This window comes from Anas platyrhynchos, chromosome 20 (assembly GCF_047663525.1).
Source record: "Anas platyrhynchos isolate ZD024472 breed Pekin duck chromosome 20, IASCAAS_PekinDuck_T2T, whole genome shotgun sequence".
In the NCBI taxonomy this organism is placed as follows: Eukaryota; Metazoa; Chordata; class Aves; order Anseriformes; family Anatidae; genus Anas; species Anas platyrhynchos.
In genome coordinates, this window is record NC_092606.1 from 5,789,583 (window position 1) to 5,807,846 (window position 18,264).

Here is an 18,264-nt window from a genome sequence, read left to right on the forward strand (position 1 = left end):
AGGAAGTAGCCTTTAAAGACAGCTGACAAAACACCTTAAAGTCAAAAATCCTGGCTCATGTGATGAGTAGTATTTTTACTGTAGTAATTTAGGTGAACAGTTCTTGATAATCATAAAACAAAAAGCAGGGGACGGATGTACCCAGGGATTTTGTAGTCCATAAAACCACTGTCAGAGGGTTTGCTTCCTCTCAGGATGGCAAGACAAGGGAGAAAGCAGTGACAGGGGAGTGTCAATATTTTTTCACCCCTGAGGGACGGGTGAAACTTCAGGGACCTCCCCAGCTGTGACTGCATTCTTTGTGTAGCTTAGGTAAAGAAAGAAGGTGCTGTGGCTTGTTGCAGCTGCTGTGGCATCACAGGTCGGTGTCAAGGTGAGCTGTGGTGTCTGATGGCTGTGCAAAAGGCACATAAGGTCTTGTTAAGCCACAGGTTTGGGGTTTGAAAGGACCGTGACACTATTCACTGGCTGAACTGGAACATACTTGACGCACTTGGCATGTCCCAGCCTCCTGCTTTCCTAAGGTTCATAGGAAGGGTGTATTTGGTAGAGGCCAATCTCTTAGGACACTGTAGTTACTGGAACATCATTTTTACCAGTGGGGAGCGAGGTTTATCTTTGCCTCAGCTGAATTTTGCATTTCTGCTTGTTATTCCTTAACCAGACACTGATTGAGCAAGAAGTTAGAAATGACCTCAAAACAGTTCTGCACAATTCACTTGTGCTCTTTGAAATAGCCAGTCAAGAATGAAAGTTGAAAGAAATTAACTTTTAATAGTCATAAATTAACATAGCTCTGTTACACAAGGCTCTAGAATGCTATTCAATTCATATCAGTAGAACCAGTACATAAATCTTTGCTTAGGGGATTAACTGTATGAAATAGTATTTCAGAGACTTCTGCCAGCATAAAGCCAGAGTTAAATGTTTTAATCATGCCAGAAGAGGTTAAGTATTTTTCAGAGAAACATCTAAAAGTCATGGACTGCCTGATAGTATAGTACCGTGCAGGTAAATTAATCTGGATTCCTCCTAAGGGCATTATTGTGATACAGAGTTTAATGTAAACATTCAACCTGGGTAATGGAGTATGCAAAAGTTGTTTGGATCTAATTAGGTTCTTCTTACCTGAATGCGTACTTGAATAATATGAAGAACAGTTTGCTCTAATGTTTGTTTAAATTAAAATTCTAAATAGTTGCATTCTGTTCCCTGTTTTAAGAAACAAAATTATTTTCACATAATTTTAAAAACTTGTGTATGAGAACTTGTTGACAGGTGATATTTTTTTCTTTTAGCTGACATGATACGTACTGGAATTAATGTTCTTAAAGTCTTCAGGAAGAGCTCAAGCAACCTGACTTTGTTTTAAATGTGTTTCTGTATGCCATTAGTGATAATGGAGGTTACCGTGGCCACACGCCCCCTGTTAACTGAAACTTCTCAGCGTTTTTTTTTTGCTCAGCAGTTCAATGTGCTGTTTAATTTGCTCAAGATAGGTTTTGCTGCAACCTATTTTTGTAATTGCTCTTGCTTGTATGTATCAGAATGATCTCATTAAAATGGGAAAGAGTGGATTGGGGAATACTTTAGTAAACAGGAAACAGCTTATCTAGGTTTATTGAGGTTACAAGTTGGTGGTATCTATTATGATTAATTATTCAAGAGTTTCCTTTTGGTATTTGTTTATTGTTTTCATCAAAAACAAAGTTCCTCAGCAGGGATCCTCATAACAAGCTGTTTTTTGCTAAGATGAATGAATACAAAAGTGTTGTTCCTATTAGAATGTGGTGCCTTTTGACCAAAACAGGTGTCCTGAACATAACATATTACTATGAACTTAAATGGAAACATTAAATAATTTTAGTATTTTATCCTAACAGTGCATGGAGGAGAGGGGAAATAAGATCATTCTCGTTTTGCTACATTTAAAAGACATCAACTTTCCAGTGTTATGAAATAAGTGACAAAAATAAATCCTGATTTTTAAAACACATTATTTTGGATTTTCTAAAGATTTAAGAGAGCAGTTGGCAGGAGTCCCTGGCACTTAAGCAGCTGACAACCACAGATAATTCTAAAATAGATGATAGTATTAAAGCAGCAAGAAAATAAATCTTACGCCGTGAAGCAAAGAATGGCTGAGTGCCAGTTCTTAGCAATAATCGAGATGCCGATGTCATGTAGTAATTCATTTGTGTGAAAACATAATGATTACATATGGTGCTATTATCCACAAACTACATGCTGTAACTGCTGACCTGATGGAGAGGAGCTGCTCTGGGTAATAGGCTCCTTGTTCCCATTCACATCTTCCCTGCTGTACTCAGATGGTGCTGAGGGCGCCGACAGTAGAGATCGCTTTGTGATGTGAATTCTCACATAATCATAAGCAGCCTCAAATCCTCAGGTTCCTTTATATGTAGGACACTAAACAAGACGAGGTGGTGCTGACCTGTAATCTATTTGGGGAATTTGTCAGCCGACTATGCTAAAAGGCACAAACAGGCAGCTCGCAAGTCCATTGGAGGCAGAATATAAAATAAATAATAAAAATAGGCTGAGGTGTTACAGTGCTGAAGGTGGGAGAATGAATCAAAAGAAGCATTAAATGTGCACGGTGCAAATGGTTTGAGTATGCCAGTTGAAGGTGCATTGGTTTCATCCCTTGTTCCTTCCAATGCTGCATAAAAAAAGCTGTGGGATGGGAAAGCAAGCACGGTGTGGGTAATGTCATCGGGGGCTGAGAAAATGTGGGGAGGCGGCTGCCTTTCCAGCACGCTTGTAGTTTGCAAGCTTCATGTTTCGTATAAATGCTAATTATCATTATTTCCTGATTAGTTATTGTAAAGCAATCATATCTACATAAGCATTAAAATGAGCGCTCTAGCGAAACCATGAATTACTATAATTAATAGATCCCAGCTATTAACTAAAGCCAATCTAAAAACGTGCTCTTTCTTGGCTTGGTAGCTGCTATTCCAGTTGAGTCAATTCTGGCTGGCTGTATCAACTTAATTAGAAGGGAGGAAGGGATGTACTGCATATTTCAGAATGAAGACTGTCCTAAATTGTAAACTTCACTCCTTATTTCTTGAAGGTAGATGGAAGAGCAGTTAATTTTTCACCTCTTCTCTCCCTCGTCGTTTCAAATTAGTGGAGGAGAAAGCAAGGCGCCGTCAGAGGAGCTGCCGTTTTCTGGCAGGGAATGACTAAGATGATATTAGTGTCATGCAAGGAAAATTTAGAGGTTTGTTTTCTTCCAACTCCTGCATTAGCAAGTGCTTTGTTAGTTTTTCAGATGCTGGAGTCAGACTCTGAGCTACTCCAAATAACCCATGGGACGTTTGACCTCCCTAACCGGGGCCTTGAGCTCAGCAATGTTTGTAACACCTGATTGGCTTTGTGCAGCCAAAGCTTTGTCACATTTTGTGTGTTTCTATAAAGAAGGACAAGGTCAACACGTTATTTAGTTGTCTGGTAGAACAAAAGCATCTTATTTTGTCAGTTGGTGTAATTTAGTGTCTCAGTTTTACGCTTAACATCAATTTTAGTCCAAATACAATGAACTCGTCCTAACCCTCCTTGAGATTTTAAGAAGGGAACAGGTGGAATTTCGTTTAGTGCACGCAAAAAAAATAATATATTTAGAAAAATGTAAGTATTTGTGCACCTGGGCTCTAATTCAGGAAGAGGGAGAACATCTGCCCTGTTTTACCACACGATGTTTGAGACCACAAGATGGTGCAGCCATCACCTTCAGAGCATTTACTGTAGAGGAAGATTTTGAGACCTCGGAAGGTGCTTGTCTGGGGAAACGTGGTGTTTCTGCTATTTCCTTCTAATAAGATTTGCAACTTTCATTACCACACAGAGAATCCCCCCTGTACAGTGAAGACGTCACTTTAATTGGCTGTTAATAACGTTTCTTAGAGTAGAACCAGCAAAGGCTGAGCCTCTGTTTTCTTTGATGGGAGTGACACAGCTCATGATTAAACAGCGTGATGAGCCGATGGAGTGACAGTTCATTTTTCTCTAGCAAAAATAAAAACAAAGCATGACGAACAGCCTCACCTTCATTATCTTTCTCTCAAGTGCATTCAGCTTCAGGACCTGCTGCATTTCATGCAGCAAAGCCCAGGTGCATCTCTTGGGGTGAGTGTGGAGCTTCAGCTCAGCTGAAGTCAATAAACACCTTCTGCAGACCAGCACCTGCATGTGGAGCTGGAAACCCTGAGCAAAATACAAATGAGTAAATTGTTAATATTAAGGAGATGGAATTTGAAATCCCTGCTGTTTTAATCAATTTGAAATGCCAAAAGTTTTATCTCCAGTAATTTGGAGATAAAGAGCTCTCCTGTACGTGCTTCTCTTATTAGACACTTGTTCGTTTTCACAATTTGCTAGTTAGATTTTTCATAATTAGGGTTTGTATTTGTAATGGTTTGTGATAAAAGGATTGCGTAGCACAGCTGCAACTTGAACTTGCTAAATGAATGGAATAATGATCCATGTTCCCAATACTGTCTATGGCTTTTTGTTGTTTTTTTTTTTTTTTTTTTCTTGATCATCTTATTTTCTAGATTTTATTTTTTTTAATTACCTCCTTTCTTGCACTTTTCCAGGTCCCTTAGGAGGATAATTTATTCATGTTTGGTTGTCTGTCTTTTTTCTTGTATTCTGTACATTTGACATCTGCATTTGATGATTTGTGTTAGCTTGGTGCTGTTTTTGAAGGATGGAATAGGTTTGATGCTAGCACATGGAGACAAACTTCCCAGCCAAGAGGCAAAGTCTAAGCTTACCACCCAGATAGTGAATTTTCCTGAAGAGCTTAAACTTTATTAATAAATATCTGGATCACGATACCAGTGGTATAGAACACTTCCTATAATAATTATGTTATCGGAGTGCTTATCTGTTAGCAAATGCAGTGCTAGTGCTCAAGCAATCTGCTGTCCAGCAGCCATTTAACACAGCCCGCAGTGACAGCAGATGAAACATTTGAAATGCTTTACATCTCTTGTGCCTCCATCAGATAACCCTGAAATGGTCTGCCAGCGTTCCTGGGAAGCTGTATTATGTCCACAGCATGGGTAAAGAAAGCGGAGATCAGACTTATGGGGTGAGAAAAGGGAGGGGCAACTTGGTGGGTTGTTGGATAAATGCTTTTACTTAAGTAATGTCAAACCAGCTATTTATTACCTTCAACTGCAGCAGTAAATAAATAAAATCTTTTGCTGAGTGCTCCTTGGGATGTGAAATGCAGCGGGTGCCTGCTGTGAAAATGATGAGAATTGTTTCAAAGCAGGGTACGAACCTGGAGCTTGGAAATGCCACGGTGATTTCAGAAAATAATGGAAAGCCACTGTACCAAGTTACACTTTAAATTTGATTTAATACATATCCCATCACCTCGCTAAGCCAGCCTGCGTGCTTCTGCAGGAGCATCTGCACAGGGGGGAGGAAGAGGCTCCCTCTTGCAGGAGGCAACAGAGCCTTTGTGTCAGTGCCAAGCTGTTTGGTAATGCAAAATGGGAGACCACATCAAGGGGAGAGGATTTCAAAGCTACTGCTTTTATGCTTCAAAAAGGGTTTGGGAGATGACAGCAGCAGTGACTGTGTCACTTGGCGGCGTGTCAGCAGCTCAGAGGCTAAAGATGAGGAGAAAGCAGGGTTTTGAGGCAGACAGCAGGACTGAGGGAAGAGCATTGACACCGCAGCTGGGTGAAGAACCGGTGCAAGGCCTGGAGCTGGTTACACAAATAAAGGGTCAGCCCTGGTCTGATCCATGCCCCTGCTCTGGGTGCCTGTTGGCCACGTTCAGCCCCTTTCTGAGGTTGGTTTCTCCATTAGGAAAGCTCATCAGCCTGTGCCTTCGGAGGGAGTTTCTGCAAGGAAGGTGAAGGCAGTTCTGCCTCCAGGGATGCTCCTCTCAGCCAGAAAGCAGCAGGTCAGAGCACTGGGTTCGCAGATGGGATGCTGCAGGGGATGTGTGAAGTACCTGGAGATGGTGGATGTCAGAGGGAACATAAAAGCAAGATTAAAAAAAGAAAGTAGAAAGTGGCAGTGAAGTAACACTGCACTGGGGGAAACATCTTCCCTCTGGAGACAACAACCGGGAGCACGGATACAGGGTGTGAGGATTTGGGGTTGGTTAAGAGAGGGTATTTGTGCAGAACTGTAAATACAAAATAAGATTTGTGCTCTCTGACAGATGCAGTGGAGATATTTCCACCAAAGCCCTTAGGTTCGAGTTTTGCAGGTCTTATTTCCCGATCTGAGGGATTAAAGCCGCACCTAATCAGCCTGGCAATTTCCCTAATCCCCCCTACAGACTCTAATGATCTGATCACATGCTAAAAAGCGAAGTCTGCAGGTAACTGCCAGAAGGGGTGGCACAATCTGAGCTGAACAATATTAAAGCTTGGAAAACCCTCCCTAAAAAACCCCGAGGCTGTTCACAGACTGGCACAGGGCTGGGCTGGGCATTTGCTGACCCTTGGTGATTGCACAGCTGCTGCTCGTTGGTGCTCCAGGTGTGGCACCACCTGCAGCTCTCCTCGTTTGGAGCCTCCCCCTCATTTTAAACATCTGTCTCCCAGTTAGTGCTCCCCAAAACACTCAGCTCAGGCACAAGGCTAGTTTTTTTTTCTTTCTTTCCATAACAGAATTCAGTACTCTATAAATAAAGAACGCGACGTTTATTATCTGATTTCTCCTGCAGGGTGGAAGCTGCAGGGATGTGGCAGCGAAGTGGGCAGTGCTGGGTGGTTTGGGGATGCAGGTGAGGACAGAAAGCTGCACTTCGAGGCGGTGATGAGGAAAGAAGCCCCTGAAGCAGCAGACTGGCAGGCAGCAGGTCACACTTGCCAGAGGAAGAAGAGTTGGTGACTAAGAGGAATTACAGCAGGTAGGAAAAATGGTGATACCTGGAGAAATTGGTGTCTAATCCCACCCTGCAGGTTTTCCTAGAGGTTAAGGAGGGAGGAGGAAACGCTGCTGGGCAGATGCTGATCCTGGTGCAGGGAGGGATTTCGGGAGGAGCTGCTGGCACCAGAGCCTGCCTGAGCTCTCCACAGCTCGAGGAGCTCCATGTGAGGCGCAGCTCTGCTTTTGGAAGGGGGTTTTGGTGCGTTTAGGAGGGAGAGGGGAAAGAAACTGGTGAGTTGGAAGTACACGGATTAAAATAAGGACAAGGTAACGGAGACTTGAACGCAAATACCCAAGTTGCACAGCAAGGACAATGTTTTGTTGCACCTATGTGGCATTGATTCAGAAATGCCCTTCAGATGGGTTGGGACCTTATTTCCTATCGGGTATCGTTGATTACTTGATCCTGGCATACAGTTACCACCAGAGAATGCCTTCTTAATCCCTTTGAATGTGAGCTGTGGTGAAGTTGTGTGGTGCTAACTTTTAAATCAGGCTGGTGTGGCAGGCAGAGCGCTGATACCCCTGTGTTAGCAGCCAAGAACATCACCCATCTGGCTGCTAAGAGCTGTCTGCAAGATGCACTCTGTATGAAAATGACCCCTTAAAATAAAGCTGCTGTTCCACTGGGTGTATGTACAGCCTGGTGCAGGGGTGTAGGGAAAATAACTCCTGCCTTCTATTGCCTCCTAATTAGTCCTGCGGCTTAAAGAAGCAGTATCTGCTCAGGTTAATGAGCTAGAACAAGGACAGCTCCAGCAGCGAGACGTGCAGAGGGCTGAGATGGGAGATTGGAAGCAGGTTTTTCTCCTAGGCTGCCCGCAGCAGCTGCTTGGTGCCGCTCTGGGGACTTGGTTCCTGTTGCACGTTGCAGGCAGCGACCTGTGCCACCACCCGGCGCATCTGAAAAATGGAAAGTGTTGGAGTAGCGAGTGGTGGAAAGGTTTAACGGAGCTTGCTGTGACTCTCTGAGCTTGCAGCATTTCTGTGTAGCACAGGGTTTCTCTCTAATTTACCAATTGCTTGATTTTCTTCTCTTAACTTGTCCCAAACGCTGTGGTGGCTCTGAGCCCTTTTGCCCTCCTGCGGCTGCTCTGAGAGCTCCCAGGGCTCTGTGCTGATCGTGCTGTTTCTGATCTGATTTTTCATTTCCCCCTTTCCCCATCCTCCTTTTTTTTTTCTCATCTGTTGACTGTGTGCCCTCCCAGTTTATAACATTTTATTAGCATTGGAAGTGGTGTTGCTCTCTCTGGGTGTTGAGCAGGACAAACCATCCATCTCCAGGCGATGGCCTTGGTGATCTGAGCATTGCTGTGCTCTAACCTATCCTACTGCTTCTATTCCTAGCTGAACAATGGACAGATTTTACATTTTTTTTACATTTACTTTTTTGCAAGTTGTTGGGGAGATGCCTATCACCTGGTTGGCTTAAGCACACTTGCAAAGCCTTTCCTCCTCAGCTGCTTGGAAAGGGGGCTTTGTTCTTCTGAAAATCTCACCCTTTTAATGCGCCTGCTAATCTTTTCCTTTCCTTCTCTTGCAAAGACCCTGAAGGTAGCTGTAGCTGGCAGGTTTGCGTGGCAAATGGAGGCAGGCAAAGGGCACGGATATGAAACAGGCTGAGTTTTGTGTTTTCGCCTGCAGCTCTGCAAAAAGCTGTTTCCATGTGGTGGAGGGGAGCTCTGAGCTTGCAGGCAAGTGCAGCTTCCCCCAGAGCTGCTGGAAAATGACTTAGCCTTTGCATTCATAATTGAACAGGCAGGTGTGTACAGAGGAGATGAAAGTAAGCAACAAATTAATGGTGAAGTTCGATGGGAAAGGCATGTGTGGAGGTAGCTCTGAAGGAGATGCCTCTCTCCTATTTTGTGTGTGTGGGGACACAGCCACCTCTGAGGCTTTCTGCCTGCACTGCTGTGTGCAGGATGCAACAGGAGTTTGTTCGGTAGGAGCTGGGTTAGCGTGTACCAGAGCACAGTGTGGACAAAGATCGACTCTTTGCTGCCTCCTTACATTTCATTTGTATCTGAAGTTGCAGGTCTTGCCTGGAGGTAGTAGCAGGACAAGAGGCAGTTGCAGAAGAGGAAAAGGGAGGCTCATTCCCATGGCAGTGCAGCTGGATTTTGTTATAGCCAATGTCCCTTCCCTTTTCTTGTAGTATTGCATATAACCAGCCTGAGTTCCTGTGTATTTATTCCAGGTATTCATACCTGGAGGACAGATGTGCCCGTAGTATGATGCTCTGAGGTCTAATTCTAGCTGTGATTTCCACTAACAACTCACTGAGGGATGCAGTGTGCAAGAGGGCTCCTAAAGAGCCGTGCTGACAGCTGGTTCCTCAGCCAAATCCGCCAGATGCAGCTTAGCAACCCCTTCCTGAGGGCTGAAACAGGCTGCATGGGTTTGCTTTCTCCTCAGAACTACTAAAATGCAAAGAAGAATAAACGGTGGCAGACAAGCCACAAAATCAATAAGCTATTAGGAGGCAGAAAACCCTGGAAATGGATTTAGAAATCTGCACAAATAATTAAGGGTGGTGTTGAACAACTCATGTCTTTTTTGACTATGTTAAACCAGGTTTTCAATTTTATGTAAAGCCATAAGCTCACCCAAAGGTAAAAGAGCTGTCTTCTCTGCATACTTACAAAAGAGAAGATAGAAAACGTAAGCCCCATTGAGCCTAGAAACAAAGCACCTCCAATTCCCCGTTGAACAGTAACTGAGTCGTGGGCTTAAGCAGTTTTCATGCAAGCTGTCGGCACTGTGATCCCAAACACGGGTCCAGCTTGGGATCCCAGGCCCCTCCAGTCCTTACAGTTAGCAGTGTTCGTGCAGCTTGTCCTGGTGAATTCTGCACTAATGATTTGTTAACTGTAATGCCCCAGCCACGTGGATTAAATATTTTCTTTCCCCACCAGCTCAGTGATTGTGGCTGCCCAAAGAAATACGCAAAGAAACTTAGCGGCAGCATTCCCAACAAGCACCCAGCTAAATACAAATTTCATATTTTGGATGTTCGGCTTATTTTTTGGCTATTCTTTCATGATGTTTAGGAAAACTGGTCTTTGAAGGCATTGTATAAAAAGAAGTCACTTAGGAGTCACTTCTGGTGGGCGTTAGCTTTGAGTGCGTGGTGAAAGATGCTGAGCTGCCCATGGGTTTTGTCCTCTAGTCAGAGCAATGTTTGGGTCATGGATTAAATTTACTCCCATATTCTTAGCCCTTTGCCTTTATACAGCTCTAAACCATCTGCAAATACTATTAACTGGTTTTCCACTTTTAACTGTTCAAAAAACAAATATTGAGTCACTGGAGGGATTTCTGTCCTGTAGTCAATGGTCTGGAAGGAGCAGACAGACGAGAAGGGGTATCTTGGGGTAAGAGATCCTGAAATCCTCCTTTCTACCATGCATGTTCAAAGTACAGCTCTAAGCTTTGTGCTAGGTGGTTAATGCAATATATGGTTTAAAAAAAGCCTACAGACCTTGCACAAATTAGGTAAAATTCCACCCTGAAATAAAATTTTACCTTACACAGGTTCTGCCTCTTTCTCTTTTCAGTTGTAGTCACCAAACCTCCAGATGATACTAGATGTGATTTTCACTGTATTTTAATTAAAAAACAAAGCAAACAAAACTAGTTTATTAAGGAATATCTAAGTGAAGATCTACTCTGCTTCTTCTCAAGGCAAGCCGAAACAAAACACAAACAAAAGCCAGGGAAAGCAAAACCCGTGTGTTGCCTTTCCTTCCCTCCGACCTGCAGCAGAGCTGCTCAGGAGCCTGGCACGTGGCTGTGCCACTCTGGGACTTGGCAAGCTCCAGCCCAAGCTGATTTCCACGCGATTTGAGGCTTTCTTTGGAACTGCTGCAGCATTGCTGGAGGCTGCTTCGCTCCGTGCTCCAGCCTTATTAGGTATGCCAGCAACGTGCATGGCATGGAAAATAAGATAAAGAAAGAGGGCACCGGGGTGTGTGGGTGGGCAGACCTCCAGGTTGAGGGCCCAGCAGCCAGGTTGGGCCCATTATCCGGGACGTGGTTCCTACCCTCCCAGGGGAAATTGTGAGAACAGAGGCTGGAGGAAGTTAGGGAGCAGGCACGAGTTGTAGGAGCTCAGTAATGAATGTTAATTTGTCCAAAATCAGTTTGTGTTTGCTTCCAGAAAAGCCGTGTCCCAGCGGATGCCATTTTGGCACCTATTAAACCCCCCCAAGGAACCTTTGTGGGTTATTGCCTGTCTCGGAGCCGCCTTGCTGCCACTTCACCATGGGCTGATGTAGGAGACGACGAGGAACCCGCCAGGCGCTTCCCTCTGGGGCTTGTTGGCAGCCTGAATTTTGGCTCGAGTCGCCGTGGGGCATCTCCCCAGGGGCAGGCACTCTGCTGCAGGAGGAGGCCTTGGATGAGTAACAGAAGCAGTTCATATTTATTGCAAAGCAGAAGTGTTAAATAACTTCCAGCAGAGACAGCTTTACTGGTGCTCGGTAGACATGAAATAAGGAGAAATTCAGCCGTGTGTCTGTCTGATTGCTGGTGGTTCCTGTAAAGGATCGAATGCTTTTCCCTAGGATGTCAGAAGGTGGTTTCAAAGCCTTGGTGCAGGGGAGAAAAGCAACCCCAGCCCTGATGTTTTTCGGAGGCATTTACATTTGCACTGCCAAAGGCTGGTTTTCCACCTGGGTACGGCATTCCATGGGCATGAAAGAGCCGTGGCTGCAAACAAATGCTGCTCGCCCACCCCAGACACAATTGGGTCCCTTCCACGTGGGTTACAACGTGCTGGGGCAGGGCTTGTTTCTAAGCATCTGCTGCAGGAGAGCCCTGATCCCGTCTGAGACCTTTTGTGTTGTCATAAGCATCAAAACAACACGCAACCTCAGGGCTTTTGTAGACTGTGGTCAGAGCAAAAGGGAAATTTATCAACAGGGAGGGATGTTTGTTCCCTGAAATGTGGGAGGTGATCGATGGGCTGGGAAGGGGAGGGTGGCCTGGCCCATCCATCCCCGCTTGCAGGAGCCTGGTCCTCAGCACCGCTCAGTATTTGCCATCTGGCACCTTTTTTTTTATGTTTGTTTTTCCTCTTCTGGGCCCTGACGTGTTTCAGCGTCAGCCTTTTTGCTCCGGCAACGAAAGCGATTCCAGCAAGAACCGTGCGCGTCTGAGCTGCAAGGTCGTTTTGGTTCAGAGCTCCCTGAACAGCAAGGACTAAAACCCCTCTGGTTTCTGGCTGTGCTTGCTCGGTGTTTCGCATGTAAACCAGGTAGCCCTTACGGGATAATGGTTGCTTTTCCAGTTGCCACTACAAACATTTTTGCCTATCAGCTGAGCTCCAGCAGCCTGCGCGCTATCTCTTGCCTGGCATTAAACACACCAGCGTGAGCTGCCAATAAATAATGCAACAGATCCCCCTAGCCAGGACTTTTTCTTCTACTAATAAGGAGAAAAAGATGAGGCAGCAGGTAGCGTGGTTCAGCGGCTGACAGCTTTAGCCTAACCTCCCCCTGGGTTGTTACGCAGACGGTTTTCTCATCCCACGCGCTGTGGGTGGGATTTGCCTGGGTTTCGCTCATCTCCCTTCTTGTGTCCTGCGCTGAAATCCCCCCCAGAGGCATCTTCTCCCTGGGAAAACTGCATCCTGCAAATCCTCCTTTGCTCCTACCCATTTCTTCTTGGTTTACCCGGGTGCACTCTTGCAAGAGTGGATTTTCCTCGCAGTACCCACGGGATTTGTGTAGGTTTTGTTATGGCCTGGCTACAGCCACTAAAATCACCCCCCCGGCTGCTGAGTTAAGCCACGGGTGGAAACGTCCTGGCTCCGTGTGGGGCCTGGCTGAGGGCTTTGGAAGGACAAGCCCTGGAGCCTGCTTCCCCAGTATGTTTTTATGGACTTTTTATGTTAAGGTGGGCATTTCCCACTCACCTTGATGACAAATGACCTCAGTCAGCTTTAATAATCTGCAGCAGTGATTTTCAGTACTCAAATACTTATTGTAGGGCCATTTAAGAGCTTCTGACCAGGACAAGCAGCCCCTTGTAGCATGGGAAACATTGATTGTGTATGGGGTGAGCTCCACCCTTGTTCTGCTGCTGGTGGCTGGGCAGGGAAGCAGTCTCATGCTGTGGTCTTAAAAAAAAAAAAATAATCAAAAAAATCACTCTTTGCTGAGCCCACAGGACCAGCATCATGCTGAAGTGCAATAAATGGCTAATTAACCTCACCCCCACTGCAAGGAAGAGTTGCTAAAGCCCTGTTGGTTTTATGACAACGCCATCTCTTAGAGCAGCGTTATTTTTCTTTTCCTATGACGGTCAGTAATGTGGTGCAGGCTTCAGCGTGCATGAATATTTCAATAATAAGCCTTTGTCTGTTATTTCCCTGTCTCAGAGGAGATAAATCTCGCTGGACACAGTGACACTGGTGCAGCCTGTCCATGCTGGGAGAGCAGGGCTTGTTCTCGTGGTGTAAGGACGGGGATGTGGGGGCTCTCCAGAGGCTCGTCCTTTGCACAGCAGCCCTGGAGAAAAATGCAAACCAGCTCCCGATGCGTTTTGCAGCACGTAGAAGCTCAAGTAGGGGGGAAATATGGCTGGAGCAATGAGCTTGATGCTTTGTCAGTGAGGGAAGTCGGTGTACAAAGGATAAATAAAAGATGCAGCTCTCTAAATGCAAAGTAGCTCTGGTTTTTGGATTTGCACAGCCAGGCTGGGGGGGCCAGGTGGATGCTGAGGCCCCGGGCAGCTGGTTCCTGTGCAAATACTTAAAGAAAATAAAAGCTGTGCAGCAGGGAGCTTATGATTTAAATAATTTAAACAGGTGGGGGGGAACCTGGGCTGTGCACAGGAGGGAGGGAAGCTGTGTGATGAGCACTGGGGTACCAAGAGAGCTCTTACTTATTTCTTACACGTAAAATAAGGATGGCTGTCCATCTCCATCACATCCCTTGCCCCCTGAATCTACCAAATCCAGTCCTTGAATAGGGCTGTTTATTTCTCTAGCCAGCTAGAGTGACTCTTTGCTGAGACCTGGAGAAACAGAGCCTCTGTGCTGAGCCCCTGCGGCCATGGGCACTCTGGGGCACCAGGGAGCTGGGCAGCCGGCTGCACAGAGATCTCAGTGCCAACTCTTTATTAAACATTTTCAGTTATTTTGATTACGGATAGCTCCTTTATTTCAAACAGAACAGTTTATTCACTGCAAAGATTCTTCATGCCTGTTGGAAAGAGTTAGCGTTAAAAAAAAAAAAAAGGTTTGTATACATGCAAATCATACTCAACTTTGCCAAATGTAGTAAAAGGAGTAGCAGAGTTTCTTCTAAGTTACCTACTTGCATATGGAGGAGAAACAACAACCGACAGCGTGAACCCCCCTGGAAAAGGTGTGCAGCCTCCTGTGCAGTGATGTTAAATGAAGAGAACCCAAGGAATGATCAAAACGTCTGTTTACACCCAGAAAAATCAAAGCCAGAGGGTCACTGCTCCGAGGCAGAAAATGATGCTGCAAGGCTGGTTGGGGGAAGGCTGTGGATGGATACAGAGGGGTTCCCTCTCAGCAAGGGGAGTCTTGTTTGGTCCTTTGGATGTAAGGGAGGGGAAGGATTTCCCACTTTCCTGCCCTTCCCCAGGTTTAGGATCAAATGAAAATGTGGTTCAGAAGCCGAAGTGTATTCCCATGCTGATGCTCTGCTGTGATCTGTTTTCCATCCAAAAATAAAATAAAATCAATGTCTCTTAAAAACAAACAAACAAACAAAAAAAAGCATTTTACAAACAAAGCACTTCTGGTCCGGGTGGGGGTGAACACAGCCAAGTGACCCCAAAACCTTTCTGAGGCTTTGAGGCTTCGGCTGGCCGCGTCCACCCAGTCCTGAATGGCAGTGATAGAGGGGAGAAAACCCCAGGGGCTGGATTTCTTTTTTTCTTTTATAAACCTTTGGGATTGTGGCCTCTTCTGGCAGCAACAGCAACGAGCCTGAGCTGAGACCCAGCTCCGGACTTCACCGCTCACTCCCCAGGACAGACCGAGTGCCCTGCTGCCAGCTCCAGGTACCGCATGGGAAGAAGCCCTGGAGTCATTGCAGCAGCACAGCCGGTGGGAAGGGGGATTTTACAGCCAAATAAACCCCAGGCAGGCAGCAGGGCCAGCCCAGCTCTGGTAAGGCTGGAGAGGGCAGCATCCAGGCACGGGATCTAGCTCCGTGCCAGCATCAGGAAGGCAAAGCCCTCCCATGGGGCTGGTAGCAGGGACACCCCCACTTGGTGTGTGATCAGGTTTTGGGCTCGTCTCACCAGGCACGCTATTCAGCAGCTCCTGAAGTCAGGCTGGGAGAGGTCTGAAGTCCTGCTGTGGCATCTGTCTGCCAAGGGCTGTCCGTGAGGCCAGCCGGGATCCTATAAGACCTGGTCACCTTCCTTCTCCGCTTCTGTGCTCTTCTACGGGCCTTGCCCTTACACCACCTTGACGATGCGTTTTTTAAGGAGTTAAAAAGCAATAGCATTAACGTTTGAAAAAAATCCCTGGCCAGCTTTCCCACAATGTCAATATTCACCGCCATCCCGTCCGTGCGGTCGTCGAGGAGAACGACGTCGACGTTCGTGGCGGGGGAGGCAGGCGGCGCTCTGCGCTCCCAGAGCATCCCCACCGCCTGCGCCCACCCTCTGCCAGGACCCCGATTGTGGAGGTCTCGGGTTTGCCACCCCTGCCCAACGCGCCCACCGCGGTGCCGAGCATCACGTCTGCGCTGTGGCGGCGCCTTGCTCCGAGCCGGGCAGCGCCCCGGCCTCCACCGTCCTGTCTGTTTGCTGTGAGCCCATGCTGTCGGTCGTGCCCGCTCGGGTTTTATCACCCTCATCGACTCGCAGGTCCTCCTGGCTCTCGGCCCGGCCATCCTGGCTCTCCAAATCGCTCACCTGCCCCTCGCCGAACTCCAGGATGGTCGGCAGGTTGCCTTGCTTGGGGCAGCGTCTCTTGAGGCTGACCAAGAAAGGTTGGGGCAAGGAGAAGATGTCCACGTTGTTGCCCAGGTCGATCCAGGTGACGCTGGGGAACTTTTTGGGGTCCTTGAGGGTTTCGGTGAGGTCCCGCAGGATGGCTTTGGTCAGCCGGTTGCCGTTGAGGGAGAGGGTGGTGAGGTGGGGCAGCACGCAGAGCGCCGGCAGCAGCTGCAGCAGCATCTCGTCCGTCAGCTCGGTGAAGCACAGCTCCACCGTGTCAATGTGCTCCGAGCTGTGCTGCAGGTAGGACGCGATGCGCTCCAGGTCCTTCAGCGTCAGCGGGATGCCCGACAAGTCCACCGTGTTGTCCTGCGGCTTGCCCATCAGCACGGCCTTCAAGCTGCAGGGGGGGAAAAGGAGAGGGGGGTAAATGTGGGGGGCATCCCTGCTTGGTGCCTCTCGCAGGCTGTGAATTATTTAGATGAGACGCTCAGCTGGGGGTAACCACCCATTCTCCAGCACTGTCAGCATGTTGGAGCTGTGGTGTCTCCCCAGCCTCGCTGCCGGGGAGCCGAGCGCTGCCGCCAAATCCTCAGATAAATGAGTGAATTCCCACGATGGCCCTACAGAGACTCATTAGCCCGAGCTCGACTGGAGCTTCACAGGTCAATTTATCTTCCAAAGTGAATCAAAGAACACATCTACAATCAGGACCTGTCGGCAGAGGATGGCTGCTGAGGGCTTTTGGCTGATGAATTATTCCGAGTGAATTAGGAGGTGGGGAGAGCCCTGTGCTTGCTAATTGCTCTGTCAGCTGGATGAGCTCCCCTTTCTCACCCACTGCCGTAGCACAAGCGTGAACTTCTCACTAAAACCTGCAGTTCTTTTGCCTTTTGTTACACCCTGAGTTGGGCAATGGTTCTGCCTGGCACCCAAACTAGGCTGTGAAATGTTAAGGCCTCCTTAAGGAAATCAAATTTTCCCTCTCTTCATGCTCCAGAAACTGCTCAGCTGTTCTGTAGGTGTGAGAGGAGCGACCAAGCGGGACACTGGAGGCACCCAGAGACCACCACGTGTCTTCCCGAGAAAACAGGAGCGGCTCTAACCCGAACGGCAGCTGCACGAATTAATTCCCCAGCCCGAAAACGTGGGGTTGTGCAGCAGTCAGCCAATTCTTCCCATTCTTAATTGACTTCTTAATAAGCTGATCCCAAGTACCCGGGAGACCGAGGGTAATTTCGATCCCTGTTCCTGCCTGCAGCCCTGGCAGAGGAAAAAACCTTTGGATATGCGACAGGGAGCATGAGGCAGGGCGAGCATCCTGGAGCAGCACGGTGTCTGCGGGAGGTTTTGGACAGCCAGGGAGCAACCATCTCCACCAGCACTTTGCCTGTCACCAGCTCCTGCAATCTAGCCATAAGAAACGGCCAGGCTCAATGCCGAAATAACGTCATTGCCACCAGGAAGGGTGTCCCCAAAATCCTTTCTGCTACTGAAGCCAGAGTTAAGGCCGGTGGGAGCAAGCAGACCTGGTCCAGTCTGAAACATTTACAAAGTCATAAAAGGAATGTAGAAAAATTATCTATTTGTTTTGCCATGTAGTAATCAGGCTTGGATGGTGTTGAACATATGCCGGAGCTTTTCAAATGACGTGTTTGAATTATTTCATTGTGTGGGCAGTCTCCCAGAATATTTGCCTCCTCCTCTGGGAGGTGTTTTCTGCTGTCTCCATCTCCTCAGGCTCCTCTGCTCTGTGCCACCACATCGTCAGGAACCGTCAGGCCCTGTCCTGCAGCATCTCAGGGCTTCACCACGAGCTCAGGACCCTCGATGGGAAGCCCTGGGAGGCTGGGGGAACGGCAGAAGTCTGGGCTGCCGTGAAGAACCACCGCCTGCACCAACCTGTCACACAGTTCGGGGTTAAAGCCCAGCAACCTTCCATGGGCTCGGGCAAAACAGTGCAAAAACATCCAAGCCCAGATGGTTGCAAGGCTCTGCATTGCTTCGGGCATCTGAGAGAGAGCCGAGGAGCAGAACCCAGCCCAGGGTGATGGATGAGCCTCCCCGTGTGCTGAGTGGGCTGTGCTTTCCCATAAACAGCAGCCCCAGCCCGCAATCACGCTCAGCAGGCCCTGAACCATCACTTGAGGCTTACTCACAGGCAGGCAAAACTGATTGGAAAGCTTTTTTTTTTTTTTTTTTCTTTTTCCTTTAACAAATCTTGGATCATTATGCGTGAGCCTGTGGCTTATTGTAGGCATCCACCGGGGACAGGGCACAGTGGGGATTGGGGCTGGGGAAAGTCTAACGAGAGCTGCTCTTACGGTTTGTCATTATCTGCACATTTCAGCTGCCGGTTTGCCCTGACAAAGATTATTCACGCAGGCTGCTGAGCAAAAGGCT

The 18,264-nt window shown here is 47.3% G+C and overlaps 1 protein-coding gene and 1 long non-coding RNA gene across 4 annotated transcripts in view; one reads left to right on the plus strand and one right to left on the minus strand.

The window, feature by feature from the left end:
* Nucleotides 1-6,265: 6,265 nt before the first annotated feature.
* LOC101793725 (uncharacterized) lies at nucleotides 6,266-12,354 on the plus strand. The gene is made up of 2 exons (XR_011804287.1): nucleotides 6,266-6,913; nucleotides 10,618-12,354. It is a non-coding gene; the product is annotated as an uncharacterized lncRNA (long non-coding RNA).
* A 1,741-nt stretch (nucleotides 12,355-14,095) lies between these two features.
* Nucleotides 14,096-18,264, minus strand: part of LRRC75A (leucine rich repeat containing 75A) — an 80,037-nt gene continuing 75,868 nt past the window's right edge. For all 3 annotated transcript variants that reach the window (XM_072026119.1, XM_072026120.1, XM_027472183.3), the window contains one exon: nucleotides 14,096-16,261. In XM_072026119.1, coding sequence (XP_071882220.1) covers nucleotides 15,658-16,261 — 604 coding nt within the window. In that variant the 3' untranslated portion in view covers nucleotides 14,096-15,657. The remainder of the gene's footprint in view (nucleotides 16,262-18,264) is intronic.